At 41.6% G+C, this 21214-nt stretch overlaps 2 protein-coding genes across 3 annotated transcripts; one reads left to right on the top strand and one right to left on the bottom strand.

The window, feature by feature from the left end:
• Positions 1 to 1705: 1705 nt before the first annotated feature.
• LOC115193925 (transmembrane protein 229B) lies at positions 1706 to 11742 on the bottom strand. Of its 2 annotated transcripts, XM_029753076.1 has the most exons (3): positions 11452 to 11742; positions 5504 to 5645; positions 1706 to 2354 (listed from the first exon to the last, which is right to left on the bottom strand). In XM_029753076.1, exons 2-3 carry the CDS (start codon positions 5622 to 5624, stop codon positions 1870 to 1872), a joined length of 606 nt encoding a protein of 201 aa, XP_029608936.1. In that variant the 5' UTR covers positions 5625 to 5645; positions 11452 to 11742; the 3' UTR covers positions 1706 to 1869. The 2 variants fall into 2 exon arrangements, with proteins under 2 accessions (XP_029608936.1, XP_029608937.1); XM_029753077.1 differs by lacking the exon at positions 5504 to 5645 and having other exon boundaries at positions 1707 to 2354; positions 11452 to 11734.
• Positions 11743 to 16564: 4822 nt separating this feature from the next.
• hcar1-3 (hydroxycarboxylic acid receptor 1-3) lies at positions 16565 to 18751 on the top strand. The gene is made up of 2 exons (XM_029753075.1): positions 16565 to 16699; positions 17290 to 18751. The coding sequence occupies exon 2, from the start codon at positions 17389 to 17391 to the stop codon at positions 18376 to 18378; it is 990 nt and encodes a 329-aa protein (XP_029608935.1). The 5' UTR covers positions 16565 to 16699; positions 17290 to 17388; the 3' UTR covers positions 18379 to 18751.
• Positions 18752 to 21214: the final 2463 nt, after the last annotated feature.

The following is a 21214-nucleotide window of genomic DNA, read 5'->3' as shown; positions in this document are numbered from 1 at the left end:
ACTGCCCACAGAGCAGATGACTGATACATTCTGTCATGTTCCAGCTTGCCTCATTTGACGCTTGATAGTGCACTTGTTATTCGCTGCCATGGCAACCGACTAGTGATCTCTCAGTAAGAATGCTTGCCGGTATTACCGTGTTGACAGTTTATTACCATGCTTACTTAAAACGATGGAATTAAGGGTTTGTGAAGACACTGTCAATGACATGGTGGTGTGTTTCTATTTATAAACTGGGTGGTTCAGGTCCTGAATGCTGATTGGCTGACAGCTGTGGTATATCAGACTGTGTACCACGGGTATGACAAAACATTTATTTTTAATGCTCTAATTACATTGTTAACCAGTTTATAATAGCAATAAGGCACCTCGGGGGTTTGTGATATATGGCCAATATGCATACCACGGCTAAGGGCTGTGCTTAAGAACGGCCATATATCCTGTTCTGAACATTTGAGATTTACTATGCAATCGGATATACGTCAAATCAGTTTTTTTGATCTTCTGATCTTTACAGGAAACCTACTGATCGTAACAGTTTGTTGAGGGCTGATAGTTGTCACCCACTTCCCTTGAAAAATAGTTGCCCTACAGCCAATTCTGTCCAATCAAAAGAATTTGTATAAAACAATCAGATTTCGACAGAAATATGGCTGAGACGCAGGATAAGTTCAAGGAGAGGGGGTACAACAATGATCAGATTAATATTGCCATTGAGAAAATTCAAAACAAAACGAGACATGACCTTTTTCAAGGTCAGTCTCGCAAAAAGACGCATTCTTGCGTTCTCACTACCCGCTATTCAAAGTGCTCTGAAGAAATTAAAGGAATCGTTCACAAACATTGGCACATTCTGAAATATGATGATAGTCTCGGTAATGTGTTTTCTGACCTTCCCCTGGTCGTATTCTCGCGGGGCAGAAATCTCAGAGACCAATTGGTACACTCTGATTTACCACCCCAAGATATTCCTGAACAACGTCTATTTGCGCCCATACTGGATGGAAATTACAAGTGTAATGGCTGTGCTCAATGCAATGGCACTTATAAATGTAGATCCTTCAAACACCCCCAAACAGGGAAATCTATCCCAATTAAAGGTGTTATTACGTGTTCCACTAAGGCAGTTATTTATCTTATAACTTGTCCTTGTGGTAAAAATTATGTGGGTAAAACAAAGCGTGAATTAAAAGTACGTATCTCAGAGCATCGTAGCACCATTAGGTGCAAAAACTTGACTTACCCAGTTGCGGCCCACTTTTTGGAAGCAAACCATTCGATTTCGTCTCTGCGTTATATTGGCATCGAACATGTCACCCTCCCGAGGAGAGGGGGTGACCTTGATAATTTATTGTTAAAACGAGAGGCAGCCTGGATCTTTAATTTAAAGACCCTTGCTCCCTTCGGTCTCAACATAAGACTTTGATCTGAAGCCATTCTTGTGATTATTGTGATTTTGCCATTGTAATTGTTTGTTAGATACATTTTAGACTACAAATGCTATGATCGTATGCTATCCATTTGTTTGTCTTTTTGTATGTTCTTTGTATGCCATTTTTTTAAATATTTGAGTTAACCAATGATATTAGGCCACACTTGGCCATGATTACAAACACCTGTGTGTCTCTTGACACTATATAAATGACTCATCTCACAGTGTTTGTGATGATACCCTGATGAAGACAGCTTTGCTGTCGAAACGTTGGTTATTACATTTTTGCATCTGAGCTCTTAGAGTGTGCGGCTTTCCCTTATTTTCTAAGAACGGCCATATACCACACCCCCTCGGGCCTTATTGCTTAAGTATGCTGTGTATATAATAGGACGTAGGTGAGACTGTATGACTTGGTAATCCTCTATAAAGAGTCATCAGTTAGTCAGTCGTACTCTCAGAGTTTTTCTGATGACATGCTGCTCTGCTATTAGTGAGGCCAGGGCCCAGGGCAGGGCGTACTCCAGAGTCACCAGCCCTGCCAGGTTATAGCTAAACCCAGAGTAGTCCCATGGACAGGCTCCTAGAAACCTCAGCACCACGCCCCAGCTAAACTCCCACAGGTAGATGAACAGGGTATAGACCAGCATGCGCAGGAGCAGGGGGCAGCGTTGGGCTAACAGCCTGCCACGCAGGCCCTCTATGAGGAAGATGGCCAAGGCGTACATGGGGAGGGCCCAAAGACTGGTGTGTCCTGCCAGCCTCCTGTCCTTGGTCTCCCACCAGTCCCATACAGCGGTGAAGCCCACCTCACACAGGCAGCCGTGCAGGGCGTAGACATAGAGGCGGGCCAGAGGGGACAGGGGACGATGGGTCACCCGCTCTGGTGGCTCTGGTGGGGCCTCCTCGTCATCACCAGCCTCTGTCACAGGAAGAGAAGATCAAGACTTGTCGCACGCCATAAAGTATTTCTCACCTGTCCAGACAGTACAGTCGATGACGAGTGATGAGTGCACAGCGTCACACATAAAGTTACAGTATTATGCAACACAGAGCAGTTATTCAGTCTCACAAAATACTTGCTCCACATATCTGCATGCTCTGGTTTAATGCACATAGCCATAGACCCATGCCAGTGCATATCAGGAGACAACTCTACTGGAATGGAATGGTTTGAGATGGTTCACTCTGTATGTTTCCATGTTCAGTTACAGCTCTGTGATACCTACAGTATGATAACTATTTAGTTATGCAATATTAGAAATGTCATTTTGACAGCAGGTTCACCAGGCAAATGCACAAAACTCAGTTGTCAGATCGAGAAAGACAATCATTTCCACTAGTTACAGCATCAACTTGTGTGTAACCCTTACACCCAGTATGACCCTTACACCTAGTGTGACCCTTACACCCAGTGTGACCCTTACACCCAGTGTGACCCTTACACCCAGTGTGACCCTTACACCCAGTGTAACCCTTACACCCAGTGTGACCCTTACACCCAGTGTGACCCTTACACCCAGTGTGACCCTTACACCCAGTGTGACCCTTACACCCAGTAAAGTTTGCTCTTTACTAAATGGTTTTAAGAATACAAATATTATACCACTAAAATGATATAGTGATACATAATACATATATGCTTATTACTGTATTTGTAGCTCCACCCATGAATGATCCTGCAAACCCAGCCATGTGGTGGGCTACTGAGATAAGGGAAGCTATTTTGATGAACTTTCTCACTTGGTACAGTCAGCTAAAGAAGAAGAAAACCACCACTGAAGATGCTATGATGAGTGTGAATGTTTAAGAGAATTTTTCTTCCCTGGTTTGCATTCGTCCTTTTGCAGGTTTTACTATATCATTGAGTCCATCTTAGACAAATTTTCTCATCGGCTTTCATACGCCTCCCCTATGTCAAAATGTTTTGTTACTTCCCTTATGCACTATGTTTTTCCGGGAGCTAACTACACCACAGGTCAATATAGTCTACAAGTCTGTCTAATAATAGCGAAGACTATGAATAGCGAAAACTATGAAATAACACATGGAATCATGTAGTAAAAAAAAACGTAAAACAAATCAAAATAGATTTGAGATTCTTCAAGGTAGCCAGCCACCCTTTGCCTTGATGACAGCTTTGCACACTCTTGGCATTCTTTCAACCAGCTTCATGAGACCTGGAATGCATTTCAATTAACAGGTGTGCCTTATTAAAAGTGAATTAGTGGAATTTCTTTCCTTCTTAATGCATTTGAGCCAATCAGTTGTGTTGTGACATGGTAGGGGTGGTATACAGAAGATAGCTCTATTTGGTAAAAGACCAAGTCCATATTATGTCAAGAACAGCTCAAATAAGCAAAGAGAAATGACAGTCCATCATTACTTTAAGACATGAAGGTCAGTCAATCCGGAAAATTTCAAGAACTTGGAAAGTTTCTTAAAATGCAGTCGCAGAAAACAAGCGCTATGATGAAACTGGCTCTCATGAGGACCTCCACTGGAAAGGAAGACCCAATTACCTCTGCTGCAGAGGATAAGTTCATGAAAGTTACCAGCATCAGAATTTGCAGCCCAAATAAATGCTTCACAGAGTTAAAGTAACAGACACATCTTAAAATCAACTGTTCAGAGGAGACTGTGTGAATCAGGCCTTGATGGTCGAATTGTTGCAAAGAAACCACTACTAAAGAGCACCAAAAGAAGAAGAGACTTGATTGGGCCAAGAAACACAAGAAATGGTGGAAATCTGTCCTTTGGTCTGATCAGTCCAAATTTGCAATTTTTGGTTCCAACCGCCGTGTCATTGTGAGACGCAGAGTAGGTGAACGGATGATCTTCGCATGTGTGGTTCACACGTGAAGCATGGAGGAGGAGGTGTTATGGTGTGGGGGTGCTTTGCTGGTGACATTGTCTGTGATTTATTTAGAATTCAAGGCACACTTAACCAGCATGGCTACCACAGCATTCTGCAGCAATACGCCATCTCATCTGGTTTGCGCTCAGTAGGACTATCATTTGTTTTTCAACAGAACAATGACCCAACACACCTCCAGGCTGTGTAAAGGCTATTTGACCAAGAAGGAGAGTGATGGAGTGCTGCATCAGATGACCTGGCCTCCACAGTCACCTGACCTCAACTCAATTCAGATGGTTTGGGATGAGTTGGACCGCAGAGTGAAGGAAAAGCAGCCAACAATTGCTCAGCATATGTGGAATCTCCTTCAAGACTGTTGGAAAAGCGTTCCAGGTGAAGCTGGTTGAGAGAATGCCAAGAGTGTGCAAAGTTGTCATCAAGGCAAAGGGTGGCTACTTTGAAGAATCTCAAATATAAAATATATTTACATTTATTTAACACTTTTTTGGTTACATATGTGTTATTTCATAGTTTTGATGTGTTATTTCATAGTTTTCACTATTATTCTGCAATGTAGAAAAGAGTAAAAAATAAAGAAAAACCCTTTAATGAGTAGGTGTGTCCAAACTTTTGACTAGTACTGTATGCTCCCAGCAGGCCCAGCTAAAAAAGGAAAGCTTAAATTGCTCTGCTTCCTCTCTGCAAACGTACGCTTTAATATAGCCTGTATTTGTAATTTCACTTTTTAAATGTATTACCTTTCATGTGTGGCATAAACACAAACAGTCACAATGTTTTAATCTGATTAGGCTAATTCAACAGTCTCCTGTGGGCTACCTGAGCACATTCGTCCAAAATATAATTCCAGCATCCAAACTGTGCAGCTGCTATTTGATGAATGGAAAGAGACATCTGTTACAAAACACCAAAAAGTGTAATGACATTCAGAGATTGTCAAGCCAAGCCTTCGATACTGGGTAGGCCTACAAAGTAGGAAGGGATGTAGACCTTATATTCTGTTTGTCGAGATTGACAAGTCTATTTGATTGTGGTGTTGAAAACGCAAACCATGATGTTGAAGCGCCCAAAGTCGATATGCTTGGCTTATTGGTTCTGTGGTGCATTGGCACAGAAACCTGTTGGTGGAAAATGAATTGCATATATTTGATATAATTATAAATATTGCATCAACATTTTGAAAACCGGATTCCTACCAAGCTGATCATTGTCTGCAGCCGGCTCTGATCGTAGCGTAATGAAACAGGTAGGGAGAGTTAACTTGTCGGTGGTGGTCTGCGAACCCTCAACCTTCTGGCCCGTAGCCCTGCATGGCATCGGCTGTGCCACAAAAGCATGCTGAAGTGGGAAAGACGATATCCACGTTTAAAAACACAGGGTCGCTACAGTTATCGTTATTTGTGGTCGTAAACATTGTTTTGGGTTAATTCTATAAGTATAAGGGGGAGGGTGTGCATTTTTACCAAGGTAAAGACAATTTCAGGTTGGATATTCAATGGATATTTACCTGTAGTTTTCCTTACGACCACCAACAGCAGTTAGGGACCGTCAACATAGTGACCGTCAACATAGTGACAAATCGCATTTTTCAAATTTCAATAGCTCTTTAACCATTACACCTAAAGCTTTCAAAACTGGTTGTAGCTAACCCGATGGCATAGACACACATTGCAGACACATTGTTTTCTCTTTGATTTACATCTCACACTATTTAAAATGATTTATTTACATTTTTGAATTTCAATAGCTCCTTGGTCATGTGACCTACTGACTTCAAACAAGGTTCAGAATGTCCACTGACTACCCTACTATATTGCACACCCTTTAGTTTGTCCATTTTCATCTCACATGATTTTACATGAATTTTTCAAAATGTACAATTTCAATAGCTCCTTGGTCATGTGACCTAATGACTTCAAACAAGGTTCAGAATGTCCACTCAGTGGGCCTACACATTGCACACCCTTAAGTTTGTCCATTTTCATCTCACAAGATTTTACATTAATTTTTCAAAATGTACATTTCAATAGCTCCTTGGTCATGTGACCTACTGACTTCAAACAAGGTTCAGAATGTCCACTCAGTGGGCCTACACATTGCACACCCTTTAGTTTGTCTACTTTCATCTCATGCTATTAGATTTAAATCTGTAAGCTTTGCAGGCGTTCATTTTACATGGGTGTTCAACATTTTTTGGGGAAGTTAACAAATGTTCCAGCCTCGCAATAACTATCTTTCACATGGACACTGAGAAGATCCTCAAATGGCTGTATGTGGTATGGATCAAGGACAGGAGAGGTGTTCGAACAGAGGTGCTTAAAGGAAGGCGCACAGGTAGGCCTCATGAAAAACAATGTTTCATATGCATACGCAGTTTACATAACCTGATAATGACTTGATATTGGAGTGCATTCACAACAAGCAACCTGCAGACAACTTACAAAATGCTATAATGCATTTGAAGGTTCCTTTTTCTGATGAAAATAGTTATTTCATGCATGGCCTACTATTTCTAACTGGGAAAATAAATTCCTATGTTTTTTGTGTAACACCAAAATGTATAACATTCACACCACTACACGTTGAAACTACAGTTATTTTCCTGTGAAGTGATCAACTTACATTTCGCTAGCTTTTTGTGTTTCTGAGGGACTTAAAGGTATCGACGTAGGGATTAATTCAACTTTTAATGTCATTACAGAAAACATACAGCAGCAACAAAATGATATAGTTAACAACACATTAGAAACGGAGCGTGTCGTGAAACTGGCAAATAAAGATGGCAATGGAAAGGGAAATATTGATGATGGCCAGAAATTCAGTCAACACCATCTAGATCCTTACTCCAGAGACAGAGGGACAGAAGGTGAGGCAGAGACTCTAGAGGGCAAGAAAGATGACAAACAATCACAAAGTGACAATGTGTTTTTTTTTCTTCTTCAAATGTTCAAGGATTGTGATAGTTTGTTTTCAGTTCATGTTTAAGAGGACAATAACTCTTCTAAATGTGTTTCATTTGCATATTGCGGGTCACAGCTCTGTGGCGAAGAAACAATTGCGAGGTGGTGGTTGCTGTTGTGAGGTCTACAGACAAAAAGTCCTCTTTCCTTCTCCATCATTCAGTTTAAAACTCTGCAGCCCCACAAATGCTTGTGGGTGAGGTAATAAATACTAGTCATAACATGACTAAGCATTTTTTTAATCACAATTCTAAACATATTGTGTAAAAAACTTCATACAGTATGAGGGATGAACATTGAAAAAAATTAGATGTGCACCTAACCAAGTATAAGGACATGTAATATCATTATGTAGTTAACTGGAATTGGAGCTGAATGTTTCTGATGACGTACACTTGAATATTTATGGCCCTCATTTTTCATGACACTGTGAAAAACTCTCTTGGCTGCTGGCTCTGTCACTTTCAGACATGCGCAGAGCAGACTGAAAGGGGAAGGGTAGCTCTTGACTTGAACCACAGGGATTCTCTGTAAAGAGAGAGTAAACCAAAAGGCACAGACACACCCCTTGACTTTCGATTGGCACCCTTGACCTGTGTATTCTCTCCTGATTGGCTCTGTGGTGCTTAGTCAATGGGAACTCTGTTGCTGGCCCCATCATAAAGTTTTTACACAGTCTGACAATCTGACTAAAGTGCCAGAGGTATGAGGAGAGACATCCTCCGTTGTATTTATGGGAACAAATATTTTCTATCGCTTTGGATCCTATTCTTGGACAGGTAGAAGACACACTGCATCAATGCAAAACTTTTTTTTTTACTAATTACAGTCCATGAGTAACCTGAACCTTGTGGGTCTGTGGATGTTTGGGCCAATAAAGTGCCAACTCAGATCTACCACTGACTAGTCTCTCATGCCCCTATGAATGGGAATATAGGCCAATAGTTTTTCATCTAAACCAGTCCTTTTTTACTGGAGTACACTAACCCCTAATTGGAGCTCTTTTCTTGACGCACAGTAGCGGTTTACCAGATAAGAAGTCAAGAAGATCAAAAGTAGATTGTTGTAAGGGTGTATTACGTCCTGTGCTAGCCCCATTGTCATATCCATTCTGGATTCTGAGTGGGAAAATCATAGCTGAAAAATGCCTCTATGTATGTGTAAACTGTAAGTGGGAATGTCTTATGTCCGTCCTACATGTAGTGTTGGTACATGGAATATTCCTCAACTGCATATATCATAAACTGCTATTGCAAATAGAAGTATTATGTTCAACAACTGACATTTTCAGATATTATTTTGACAAACACACTTTAACACACTTTGGTGCAACAATTCATTCTCTATTGTCATAGATTTGGTGGGCACTGTCATCTGTGATCTTTGTGATATGACTTTCTTTAAGCACGTACTGATGAAACTGTCCCTTAATATTTTTTTCTTAAAGTCTACAAACGCTCTACATTTATTCACTCTGTGATAGGGTTGGATCCTATATGCTACTTTTATTATTGTCCTGTAAATGGTTCAGTGCCTGTAATTTAGGCTGTGTGTAGAATGGGGCATAAAGGAATATACCTCTACTAAATTACAGTGATAAGGAAAACAGCATACATGTGTATTAATTTGCCTATAACTAATCAGAATTCCATTATATTTAAATAAAAAAGAGAATACTTCAAAATGAGAAGATCCTGCCATGGAAAAGACGACTGGTTGGACATAAAGTGGAAAGGAGGGGAAATAACTCACACCATGCAGCAGGACACCTTCAGCTGTGGGGTCTTTGTAATGCGGGTTTGATAGTTATATTTTCAATAATGAATGGTTGGTTAGCTGTTATGTGGCAATTAGGTCAAAAACTCTATTTTATTTTTTTGGTGTAGATGGCCAAGGAAGTTGCACAAAAGTTCCCCAACATCCCCTCCCAAATTGATATAGAACCTTCACAAAAACACACGGAGCAACTGTGAAAAGAAATGGCTGAGGATATACAAAATATGTCTGCTATGTAATGACATTTAATTCAAAGTAAATGTAAATATTGTTTTATGTTATGTATATTTTTATGTTGTTGTGTGGGACAGCCATATGTTCAAGTCGTGCCTATGATTTCAGAGTTCAACAACTGCTTCATGTGTGCCACTGATAAAGAACCTATAACACAATGGATGGCTAATTCGTCATTCGTCATACGGCATTGATAATTGATATTACTGATAACGTGTTGTGTTGCATGCCAACGGTGGTTCCATGTGCTGTGCCTAGGAATGAAGACAAGAGTTCAGAGTGAAGAACACAAACTGGAAGTGCAGTCTTTGTTGTTGAAAATGTATGCTATACCCCATCCACACTGGAGAGGCTCTGAAATGTACATCAACCAGGGATAAAGAGAAAGTTAACACTGAAATGTTTCGTACTTATTTGAAGTAAAGTGTCTGTTGACATGTTGGAAAAGATTAAAGGTCTACAAATTCTGTTTAATTTGTCAATATACATTTTTTATTCATTGATTTACTGGCCACCATTACTGTGGTTACATGTTCAGTATATGTAATGACCAGCCACTGCAGCCTAACTCACCAGCTCACTTTCCATCCCTGCTTTGGACAATTAATAACATGACTTTCATACTTTGCCATTTTCCTTTATGGTTGATATTAACAATGAAAGAAGATATTATCTGTCTCTCTCCTATTGTGTACCGCTGTTAAATACTGTGGAAAAATAAAAAACTGGGAAAATAAATACTTAGAACTACCAATTATTCTAGATGAATATTAAAGAAAAGGGTAAACACAACACAATTCTCTCATGATTGTAGACCAAAAGGTAAACCCAACAAGAGGAAGTTGACCTCCACAGCCTGGGCCGTCTGCGAGTACGCCTCGAGTCACTCACGCCAACTCTACGGTACACGGAACCCCCTAATTGTCAAACTAATATTAATGTACAACAATATAGAAGATACATGACTAGAGGTTATGCAATATGGGTGTATATCCACTGCATGCTTCTTAGGTGTAATTGACATGATCAAGGAGCTATTGCAATCTAAAACTATGAAAAATGTACGTTACACCGCATGATTGTACAGTACACAAACAAGAGTGTGCAATATAGAAGGGTAGTCAGTGTACATTCTGCACCTTGTTTGAAGTAAGTAGGTCAAATGACCAAGGAGCTATTGAAATTTGAACGTTTCAAAATTCATGTAAAATCATGTGAGATGAAAATGGACAAACTAAAGGGTGTGCAATGTGTGGGCCCACTGAGTGGACATTCTGCACCTTGTTTGAAGTCAGTAGGTCACATGACCAAGGAGCTATTGAAATTTAAAAAATAAAACAATTCATGTGAAATCTTGTGAGCTGAAAATAAACAAACTAAAGGGTGTGCAATATAGAAGGGTAGTCAGTGGACATTCTGAACCTTGTTTGAAGTCAGTAGGTCACATGACCAAGGAGCTATTGAAATTGTACTTTGTTTTTCGCTCCCTAAATAATTCAACTAGGAATTCAAAATGCTGCTCACATTTCCACATGTTTATTAGCTTTGGAAAATGAATTAATGTCCAAATCGTGAAAATAAGACCTGTGCAATGTTGTGTGCAATTTTTCCAACATCATGACAATTATTTGGAGTCTGTGGCTCAAGTGGTTTGAAAGCGCGAATATCCGTGTAATATCCAACTTGAAACTGTCTTTACCTTGTTTGCATTTTTTAGATTTTTTACAGTACAAGGGGAGTGTCATGTTAAAATATTTTTGACGTTGGGGAGGGGGGGTGCAAGTCAATAACCTTTGTCTTCTATTGACTCACGGGGGAAACAGACGATTTCACTACATGCTTTCCTATTAAAAGTCTCTATGATATTCCATGCAAAGTTTAAGAAATGTGCTTATACTATGTCAGCATTGTTATGGTCTATAGAGCCTATTGTTCTTCATTTAACAGACAAACAATTGACTTTATCTGTAATTGTTATGGATCAGGCAGTTACTGTAAACGACTCAACTTAGGAAAGAACTGAACAAGTTTTATTTCAGCATAGAAACATTTATGGCTGTAGGTTCACTGTAACAAATTGATTAGCTGATAGTCATGGTTGTTATTTGAAATTAATTGTGATAAAAATGCAATCCTATAAATCCAACTCCCCAAAAAATGACTCAAATACTCACCCAAAGTTTTACCGCCTAGTACCCTCCTTACGTGTAGTGTTCCCGACTCCATCCCTGAGCCGTGTGTCTCTGTGGTTACTTTGCCGTTTATACTGCTTCCCGGTCTGCCTCTTTGTGTCTATGTGTGTGTGTGTGTGTTAAGACCCTAGGCTAAACATTAAGCCAGTCGATGCTATCAGAGGTACAGAGCGACATCTCTTCTCCAGTCTAAGGTCAGGGTGGAGTGCGGAGGCGGTGGGGAGGAGAGCCAACCAGGTTTACCACTCATCTGGGCCATCAGTGACAAACAGTGTGTGTGTGTGTGTGTGTGTGTGTGTGTGTGTGTGTGTGTGTGTGTGTGTGTGTGTGTGTGTGTGTGTGTGTGTGTGTGTGTGTGTGTGTGTGTGTGTGTGTGTGCGTGCGTGCCTGCGTGTCACTATCACCAAAGTAAACTTTACTAAGGCTTTGGGGGTCCTTTCTCTACTGTTTCAGAGCAGGCTGCGTGAGGCTTATCAGTTGAGGACAGGCGAAGGGAGTGAGGGACATGACCTTATGGGAGACTGATAAGGATGGGCTAGCCCTGACATTACATCTAGGTCCTCTGGAGTTACAGAGAGGATCACCATTGTCTGCCTCCCAGGCTGGTTTAATGTGTGATGTGTACCTTTACATGGGATGGGAGAATTGTGGGTATGTGTTAATGTGGGATGTCTAACATGCAAGTAGGGCCTACACTCTTAGCAAAAAAAGGTGCTATCTTCTAGAACCTAAAAGTGTTTGTTGGCTGTCCCCATAGGATAAGCCTTTGAAGAACCCTTTTGGGTTCCATGTAGAACCCTTTTCCACCGAGGGTTCTACCTGGAACCCAAAAGGGTTCTTTCTACCTGGAACCCAAAAGGGTTCTCCTATGGGGACGGCTGAAGAACCCTTTTGGAACCCTTTTTTCTAAGAGTGTAGTACACTGTACCCTGTTTACACAGTGACCAAGATATTGGTACAAAGCTGATCTGTCCAATATCTAACAATTTACATTTGTGAATTTTTAAAAGCTAGTGGAAGAACGCTTTTGAGACAGCTTGCATAATATCTTTCAGTTCTGTGCCAGAAATGTCATAGGTTATCTAGCACAGCTCCTTTTCACAAGCTACATCGCTTCCCCTCAAAAGGCTCTCAAAACATTGCGATTCAACTACTTTTACAGTCATTTACAGACAGACAGAGGGGAATGACTTAGTGGTAATTGACTCCCACTCCCTCCTAGGCCTACCACAGTGTTTGCTGCCTGCTGCTGCGTGCGTGCGCGCGTGTGTGTGTGTGTGTGTGTGTAAGCTGGACTCTGGTCTCTTATTTTCCTACTTTATTACACCGCACACAAAACAAATAGAGGCCGTAAAAGTGGCACCACCATAGGGTTAACATTTGCCTATCAACACAGATACACTCATTTATTGCAGAGTATTTGTGCATGCAGGAAAGTTGTTTTGAGAGTGTGAATGTCGGTGGGTGTGGTCGTGTGTCCCTATTTATTTTTCACAACATGTGCTACTTCTATGTTCTGCGAAATAGAGTTAGTGAGACTGGCAACCTCAAAATGACACAACAGAGGACTTGCGACATCGCTGACAGATAATGCTGTCATCTGAACATTTCTAAATCATTTCCTATGGACTTTGATCAGAGTACTGAACTTTGTTCAGAGTAACACCGTCTGTTGTCACATACTAGGGGATTTTTACCTTGATGTATATGGTTATATTATGACATTAATGCTATAAACATTATTCATAGATCAGACAATTTTTCTTTTTTTTCCTTCAAGAATCTATGGCTATATATCATTCCTTTACAAGTCTTAAAACAGATGTAGCAATCCCAGAATGCCCCTTTAAGACACCCAAACTCATTCTTGAAAAATTGAAGTAGTTCCCTATCGCTGCTATGAGCTTCATCACTGTTCTCAGCCAGCTGCAATCCATGGACTGATTCATAGACTACAGTATAGCGGGATCCAGGGGGAATTAGGTTGAAAAGGAGCTTCTGGGTTGATACAGTATATGTTGCTCATATGTCATGACTCATGGGTAATAGTGGAACTGTATGCTTCAGGAAAAGGTCTTCCCCCAGTTGTATGCCTGGTTTTCTCCTTATGAGGACAGCACATTTCACCTTCTCTTATTCCTCATATTACATCTATTTCTTGACTCACTGGTATTTTGACCAACATCCCCTATCGCTGTGAACAAGCAGTTGCATGTTAAAATATCCACAATGATACCTCAGATAAAGCAAAGTCCCCCAGTCATATAGAAGTACAGTGCCTTCAGAAAGTATTCATACCCCAAATCAAATCAAATTTATTTGTCACATACACATGGTTAGCAGGTGTTAATGCAAGTGTAGCGAAATGCTTGTGCTTCTAGTTCCGACCATGCAGTAATATCTAACAAGTAATCTACCAATTCCACAATAACTACCTTATACACACAAGTGTAAAGGAATGAATACGAATATGTACATAAAAATATATAAATGAGTGATGGCCGAACGGCATAGGCAAGATGCAGTAGATGGTATAGAGTACAGTATATACATATGAGATGAGTATTGTAGGGTATGAAAACATATAAAGCAGCATTGTTTAAGGTGGCTAGTGATACATTACATCAGGATGGCAAGATGCAGCAGATGGTATAGAGTACAGTATATACATATGAGATGAGTAATGTAGGTTATGAAAACATTATATAAAGTGGCATTGTTTAAAGTGGCTAGTGATAAATCTAATTACATCAAGATGGCAAGATGCAGTAGATGGTATGGCGTACAGTATATACATATGAGATGAAAAATGTAGGTTATGTAAACATTATCTAATATAAATAATATAAAGTGGCAAGTGATAAATTGATTACATCAATTTTCCCATTATTAAAGTGGCTTGAGTTGAGTCAGTATGTTGGCAGCAGCCACTCAATGTTAGTGATGGCTGTTTAACAGTCTGATGGCCTTGAGATAGAAGCTGTTTTTCAGTCTCTCGGTCCCAGCTTTGATGCACCTGTACTGACCTCACCTTCTGGATGATAGCGGGGTGAACAGGCAGTGGCTTGGGTGGTTGTTGTCCTTGATCTTTTTGGCCTTCCTGTGACATCGGGTGGTGTAGGTATCCTGGAGGGCAGGTAGTTTGCACCTGGTGATGCGTTGTGCAGACCTCACTACCCTCTAGAGAGCCTTCCGGTTGTGGGCGGAGCAGCTGCCGTACCAGGCGGTGATACAGCCCGACAGGATGCTCTCAATTGTGCATCTGTAAAAGTTTGTGAGTGTTTTTGGTGACAAGCCGAAATTCTTCAGCTTCCTGAGGTAGAAGAGGCGCTGCTGCGCCTTCTTCACCACGCTGTCTGTGTGGGTGGACCGTTTCAGTTTGTCCGTGATGTGTACGCGAGGAACTTAAAGAAACTGAAATGGTCCACCCACACAGACAGCGTGGTGAAGAAGGAGCAGCAGCGCCTATGGGGAAATCCGAATATTAGGTTCTAGATACACACTTAGAAAAATAGGTGCTAAGTCAATACTTTGTAGAAGCACCTTTGGTGCCGATTACAGCTTTGAGTTGTCTTGGGTGTGTCAGTATCAGCTTTGCACATCTGGATTCGGGGATTTTCTCCCATTCTTCCTTGCAGATTTTCTCAAGCGCTGTTAAGTTAGATGGGGAGCGGTGGTTAACAGCAATCTTCAAGTGTTTGCACAGACTTTCAATGGGATTCAAGTCTGGGCTTTGGCTGGGCCACTCAAGGACTTTCACATTCTTGTACTGAAGCCATTCTAGCGTTGATTTGGCTGTATGCTTGGGGTCATTGTCGTGTTGGAACATAAATCTTCACCCCAGTCTAAGGTCATTTGCACTCTGATGCAGGTTCTCACAAATGATTTGCCTTTATTTGTCTGTATTCATTGTTCCCACTATCCTTACCAGTCTCCCAGTCCCTGCCGCTGAAAAGCATCCCCATAGCATGATGCTGCAAACACCATGCTTTACGGTAGGGATGGTATTAGACAGGTGATGCCTGGTTTTCTACAGACATAATGCTTTGCTTTCAGGCCAAAGAGTTCAATTGTTGTCTCAGACCACAGACTCATTTACCTTATGCTCTGTCTTTCACGTGCCTTTTTGCAAACTCCAGGCATGCTGTCATGTGCCTTTTTCTCAGGAATGGCTTCCGTCTGGCCACTCTCCCATAAAGCCCAGATTGGTGAGGGGCTGTGGAGACTGCTGTCCTTCTGGCAGGATCTCCCATCTCAGCCAAGAAACTCTGTAGATCTGTCAGAGTGGTAATTGGGTTCTTGGTCACCTCCTTGACCAAGGTCCTTCTTGCCCGGTTGTTCAATTTGATAGGATGGTAAGCTCTAGGCAGAGTCTGGGTAGTTCCATATTTTTTTTAATTTTCCAATGATGGAGACCTCTGTGCTTTTTGAATCTTTCAACACTCTAGAAATGGTTTTATACCCTTCCCCAGACATATGCCTCATCACAATTCTTTCTCTGAGATCTACGGACAGTTCCTTGGACTTCATGGTATAGTTTCGGCTCTGACATGTAATGTCAACTGTGGGACTTATATAGACAGGTGTGTTTCTTTCTAAATCATGTCCAAACAATTTAATTGGCCACAGGTGGACTCCAATCAAGTTGGAGTGACATCTCAAGGATGATCAAAGGAAAATGGATGCACCTGAGCTCAATTTGGAGTGTCATAGCAAAAGATTGTGAATAATTATGTAAATAAGGTATTTCTATTTGTTTTTTTGTATATTAGCAAACATTTTGACAAAGATGTTTTCCCTTTGCCATTATGGGGTATTGTGTGTAGATGGGTGAGAAAACAAATTGATTGAATCCATTTTGAATTCAGGCTGTAAAACAACTAAATGTGGAATAAGTCAAGGGGTGTGAATAATTTCTGAAGGCACTGTATATGCAGATGTGGCTGAACCAGAGGACATTCAAATTAGAGTTTGGTTGTGATTGCAATCTCCCTGAATTAGCTCAGAGATCACACTTAGTGATGTCATGTTGGGTCTGGCCAGCCCTCAGAGGAAGTCAGTCTTAAAGTGACAGTCTCAAGACACTCCTCTAAAAACCAACAGAAAAGCCTGAACAGTGCAAACACACAGGAGAGGAGATCAAATCTGTTGAGGACATTCAAAGTCACCTACGGGATTCTAAACTGCTCTTCAACCCCAAACGCAGTCAATGACCCCAAACGCTCAACTGGTGAGTAGTGAATATGTGAAAAGGTATCTTATATATGTGTGTGTATGTTGTTTTGAAATGTTTTTCATATTTGTTTCACGTTTCTCATCAATTGTGTAAGGCTAACTTACAAGCGAACATAGCAAGCATTTTCACTGAACATGCACTGAAGGAGGAGTCAATTTTGAGCATAGAAAATATATTGTTTTATTACAGTTTATTCCCAAATTTTACAGAAGTATTCATAAGTATTGCTATGAGACTTGAAATTGAGCTCAGGTGCATCCAACTAGATTGGAGTCCACCTGTGGTAAATTGATTGGACATGATTTAGAAAGGCACACGCCTGTCTATATAAGGTCCCACTGTTGACAGTGCATGTCAGAGCAACAACCAATCCATGAGGTCGAAGGAACACACTTCGGTTTTGCTGAGCTCTTACCCAAGCCCTGTAATAGAGGAACCTCCAATAAGCTTCCTTTTTATTAACTTTTTTACAAAGAGGTAGGCATATGAACAGACTATTTGTAGAAAACAGCTCTTCGTCTGTCTTGAATGCATTACCCTGGCAAATTTGATGTTATTTTCTCACATTTGCCTTGTTTGTGCAGATATCCCCCTGAGATGCTCTGAAAAGAGGAAGAGGCAGACTGTGTGAAAAACACCAACATCTGAGGTTTCCTGGAAGCAAAAACATACTCAATCTAACTATGGTTGAAGAAGCAACAGTAGTGCACAGTAACCAGCCCTTCCACTGCCTGGCCCCTCAGGATCTGGTGGCCAAAATACTGCCTCCTGTCCTGATTATAGAGCTCCTAGTGGGCTTGCCAGGCAACGTAATGGCCCTGTGGATCTTCACCTGCCGTCTGAAGACTTGGAGGGCCAACACCCTGTTCCTCTTTAACTTGGTCCTGGCTGACTTCCTACTGCTCATCTCCCTGCCCTTCCGCATTGACAACCTGTTCCGTGGGGAACACTGGGTGTTTGGCGAAGCCTGGTGCCGGAGCAACCTCTTCATGCTCGCTGTCAACCGCTCGGCCAGCATCGCCTTCATGACTACCGTGGCCTTCGACCGCTACTTCAAGGTGGTCCACCCACACCACCGTGTCAACCACATGACATCTACCCAGGCAGGATGGGTGGCGGGGGGCATCTGGGCGGTAGTGATCTCCCTGCGGCTCCCCCTGCTGACCACCGACCTCCTCGAGCAGCATGGCAACAAGTCCCTGTGTCGCAGCTTCAGCGCCTACAATGTGACTCCCCTGGCAATCAAGATACACAACACGGTGTTCGTCGGGGAGTTCTTCCTGCCCCTGCTGCTCTTGCTCTTCTGCTCAGCGAGGATTGCCTGCATCTTGCGCCAACGGCAACTGGACAAGGGGCAGAAGGTGCAGCGGGCCATCCGGGTGGTTGGGCTGATCGTGGCTGTGTTTGTGCTGTGTTTCTTTCCCAGCATCGCCACAGGCCTGAGTACTGTCTATATCAAGAAGGTCAGACCCAGCGACTGTGAGTCTTACAACAAGGCTGCGCAGCTCTTCAGCCTGTCCATTGGATTTACCTACCTTAACAGTGCCCTGGACCCGGTCATCTACTGTTTTTCCAGTTCCATGTTCCGAAACTCCCTCAAGAGTGCCATCAATAAGCTGGGCCTGGTGGAGATGAGGCTGAGTCGACGGGGAAGCATGACCAGCGATGGGTGAAGAGCGAGGCACCCACCTTCTAGAAGGCCCTATAAAGGAGAACAGGAGCAGATTTCATGGCTGTGAATCGAATGGAGACTAGACATTGGAATTTTACAGCTATAATTAACAAGCCATATAATTTTTCTATTTTTATTTTACCTTTATTTAACTAGGCAAGTCAGTTAAGAACAAATTCTTATTTTCAATGACGTTCTAGGAACAGTGGGTTAACTGCCTTGTTCAGGGGCAGAACGACTGATTTTTACCTTGTCAGCTCGGGGACCCGATCCAATTCTGTAGCTATGTGGGATACATACTTGAAAGGACTGAGTATGTGTGTATGTGTGTGTATGTGTGTATATGTATGTGAAACAAAGACAGGAAAAAGAAAGCCTTCATTCTACTGAATGGTTATTAATATAACTGAATGATGTAGAGTGACATTATGTTTTTGTCTTGATTTAGTAATGTCTATCAAATACACAATTTTTACCAGATGCAGTGTTTAGGGATGTTTCAAAATGTACAGAACGGGACCAGGAGGAGAATGGGGGAGGGACAAGCTTTCTATTTCAGTCGGGGAGGATTTAGTATTTTCTAAATCAAGTCCACGGGAGGGTCATGCAATTTGTAATTGATTACATTTGAATATTTATCAGTGTTCTAGAATTAGTTGCTTATTATGTTATACAATGCCTTCAGAAAGTATTCCCACCACTAGACTTTTTCCACATTTTGTGTTAAAGCAATTTACATTTTTTATGTCACTGCGATTGTATTTTTTTTTACAAATGAATAAAGAATGCAAAGCTGAATGTCTTGAGTCAATAAGTATTCAACCCTTTTTTATATGGCAAGCCTAAATAAGTTCAGAAGTATAATGTTGCTATGGATCGGTGTCCCGTCAACGGGACAGTTATTGCTCAATATGCATAATGTGACAAACATTTTTTTTTTTTACAAACATTTGGTACATAAGTGTCTTATATGGGCATAATGCTTCAATTCTTGTTAATGTAATTGCATTGTCCAATTTACAGTAGCTATTACATCACAAAAATACCATGCTATTGTTTTGAGTGCACAACAACAAAACACTTGTATCACAGCGACAGGTTTGATACATTCAGATCTGCAGGTAAATAATTTAATTACATTCTGACATCTTGCTCTGATTTGTCATCCTAAGGAACCCAGAGATAAAATGTAGTGTAGTTTGATCAAATCCTTTTTCATATCCTAAAAACGTCCATTTAGTATGCAAGATTTTTGTATTTCCACAAGTTCAACTTGCAAAGAAAAACCTGTGCTACTCGAACGCTAAATGTTGTTTCAACCAGTCAAATTACGCTTGTATTTATTCCTCAGACACTCTAAAAAGTGACCAGCCTTTGCTATATCATTCTGCATTCAGTATATCCACTGGAAAGCCAATTTTAGCAAGGAAGGTACGACGCGTTATTGCGCGCTGATGACCCGGGCGGTGTTCACTTGATTGACTATCTTTGTCCAATGATAACGATCATTTTGAAACCTAGCTAGCTAGATAGCCAATGACCTGTGCTTTACGTGAGTAGGTGGGTGGCTACTAATTCTGGAAAAGCTAAATCAAATTCCAGGTATACAGATTTTGGATGATATTCTAACAGAAATCAACCGGGAAAGTGTCATGGACCCAATGAATATAGTTTAGACAGCAGCTAAAGGTGGGGACGCTAAGTGAAATACCAGTCTTTGTATTTATATTTGAAATCCGAGCTAATTCAGTTTGAATGGTTGCATAGCACTCATTTGAGAGATTATTGAAATATTTTCTTTGATTGCTATATATTCATGTATGTAAACTCAGCAAAAAAAGAAACGTCCTCTCACTGTCAACTGCGTTTATTTTCAGCAAACTTAACGTGTAAATATTTGTATGAACATAAGATTCAACAACTGAGACATGAACTGAACAAGTTCCACAGACATGTGACCAACAGAAATTGAATAATGTGTCCCTGAGCAAAAGGGGGGGGGGGGGGGGGTCAAAATCAAAAGCAACTGTCAGTATCTGGTGTGGCCACCAGCTGCATTAAGTACTGCAGTGCATCTTCTACTCATGGACTGCACCAGATTTGCCAGTTCTTGCTGTGAGACGTTACCCCACTCTTCCACCAAGGCACCTGCAAGTTCTCGGACATTTGTGGGGGAATGGCCCATGCCCTCACCCTCCGATCCAACAGGTCCCAGACGTGCTCAATGGGATTGAGATCCGGGCTCTTTGCTGGCCATGGCACAACACTGACATTCCTGTCTTGCAGGAAATCACGCACAGAACGAGCAGTATGGCTGGTGGCATTGCCATGCTGGAGGGTCATGTCAGGATGAGCCTGCAGGAAGGGTACCACATTAGGGAGGAGGATGTCTTCTCTGTAACGCACAGCATTGAGATTGCCTGCAATGACAACAAGCTCAATCCGATGATGCTGTGAAATACCGCCCCAGACCATGACGGACCCTCCACCTCCACATCGATCCCGCTCCAGAGCACAGGCCTCGGTGTAATACTCATTCATTTGACAATAAACGCGAATCCGACCATCACACCTGGTGAGACAAAATTGCGACTCGTCAGTGAAGACCACTTTTTGCCAGTCCTGTCTGGTCCAGCAACGGTGGGTTTGTGCCCATAGGCGACGTTGTTGCCTGTGATGTCTGGTGAGGACCTGCCTTACAACAGGCCTACAAGCCCTCAGTCCAGCCTCTCTCAGCCTATTGCGGACAGTCTGAGCACTGATGGTGGGATTGTGCGTTCCTGGTGTAACTCGGGCATTTGTTATTGCCATCCTGTACCTGTCCCGCAAGTGTGATG

This window comes from Salmo trutta, chromosome 5 (genome assembly GCF_901001165.1).
Source record: "Salmo trutta chromosome 5, fSalTru1.1, whole genome shotgun sequence".
Lineage (NCBI taxonomy): Eukaryota > Metazoa > Chordata > Actinopteri > Salmoniformes > Salmonidae > Salmo > Salmo trutta.
Note: the sequence above shows the minus strand (reverse complement) of the source record. Positions and strands in the feature narration are given on the sequence as shown.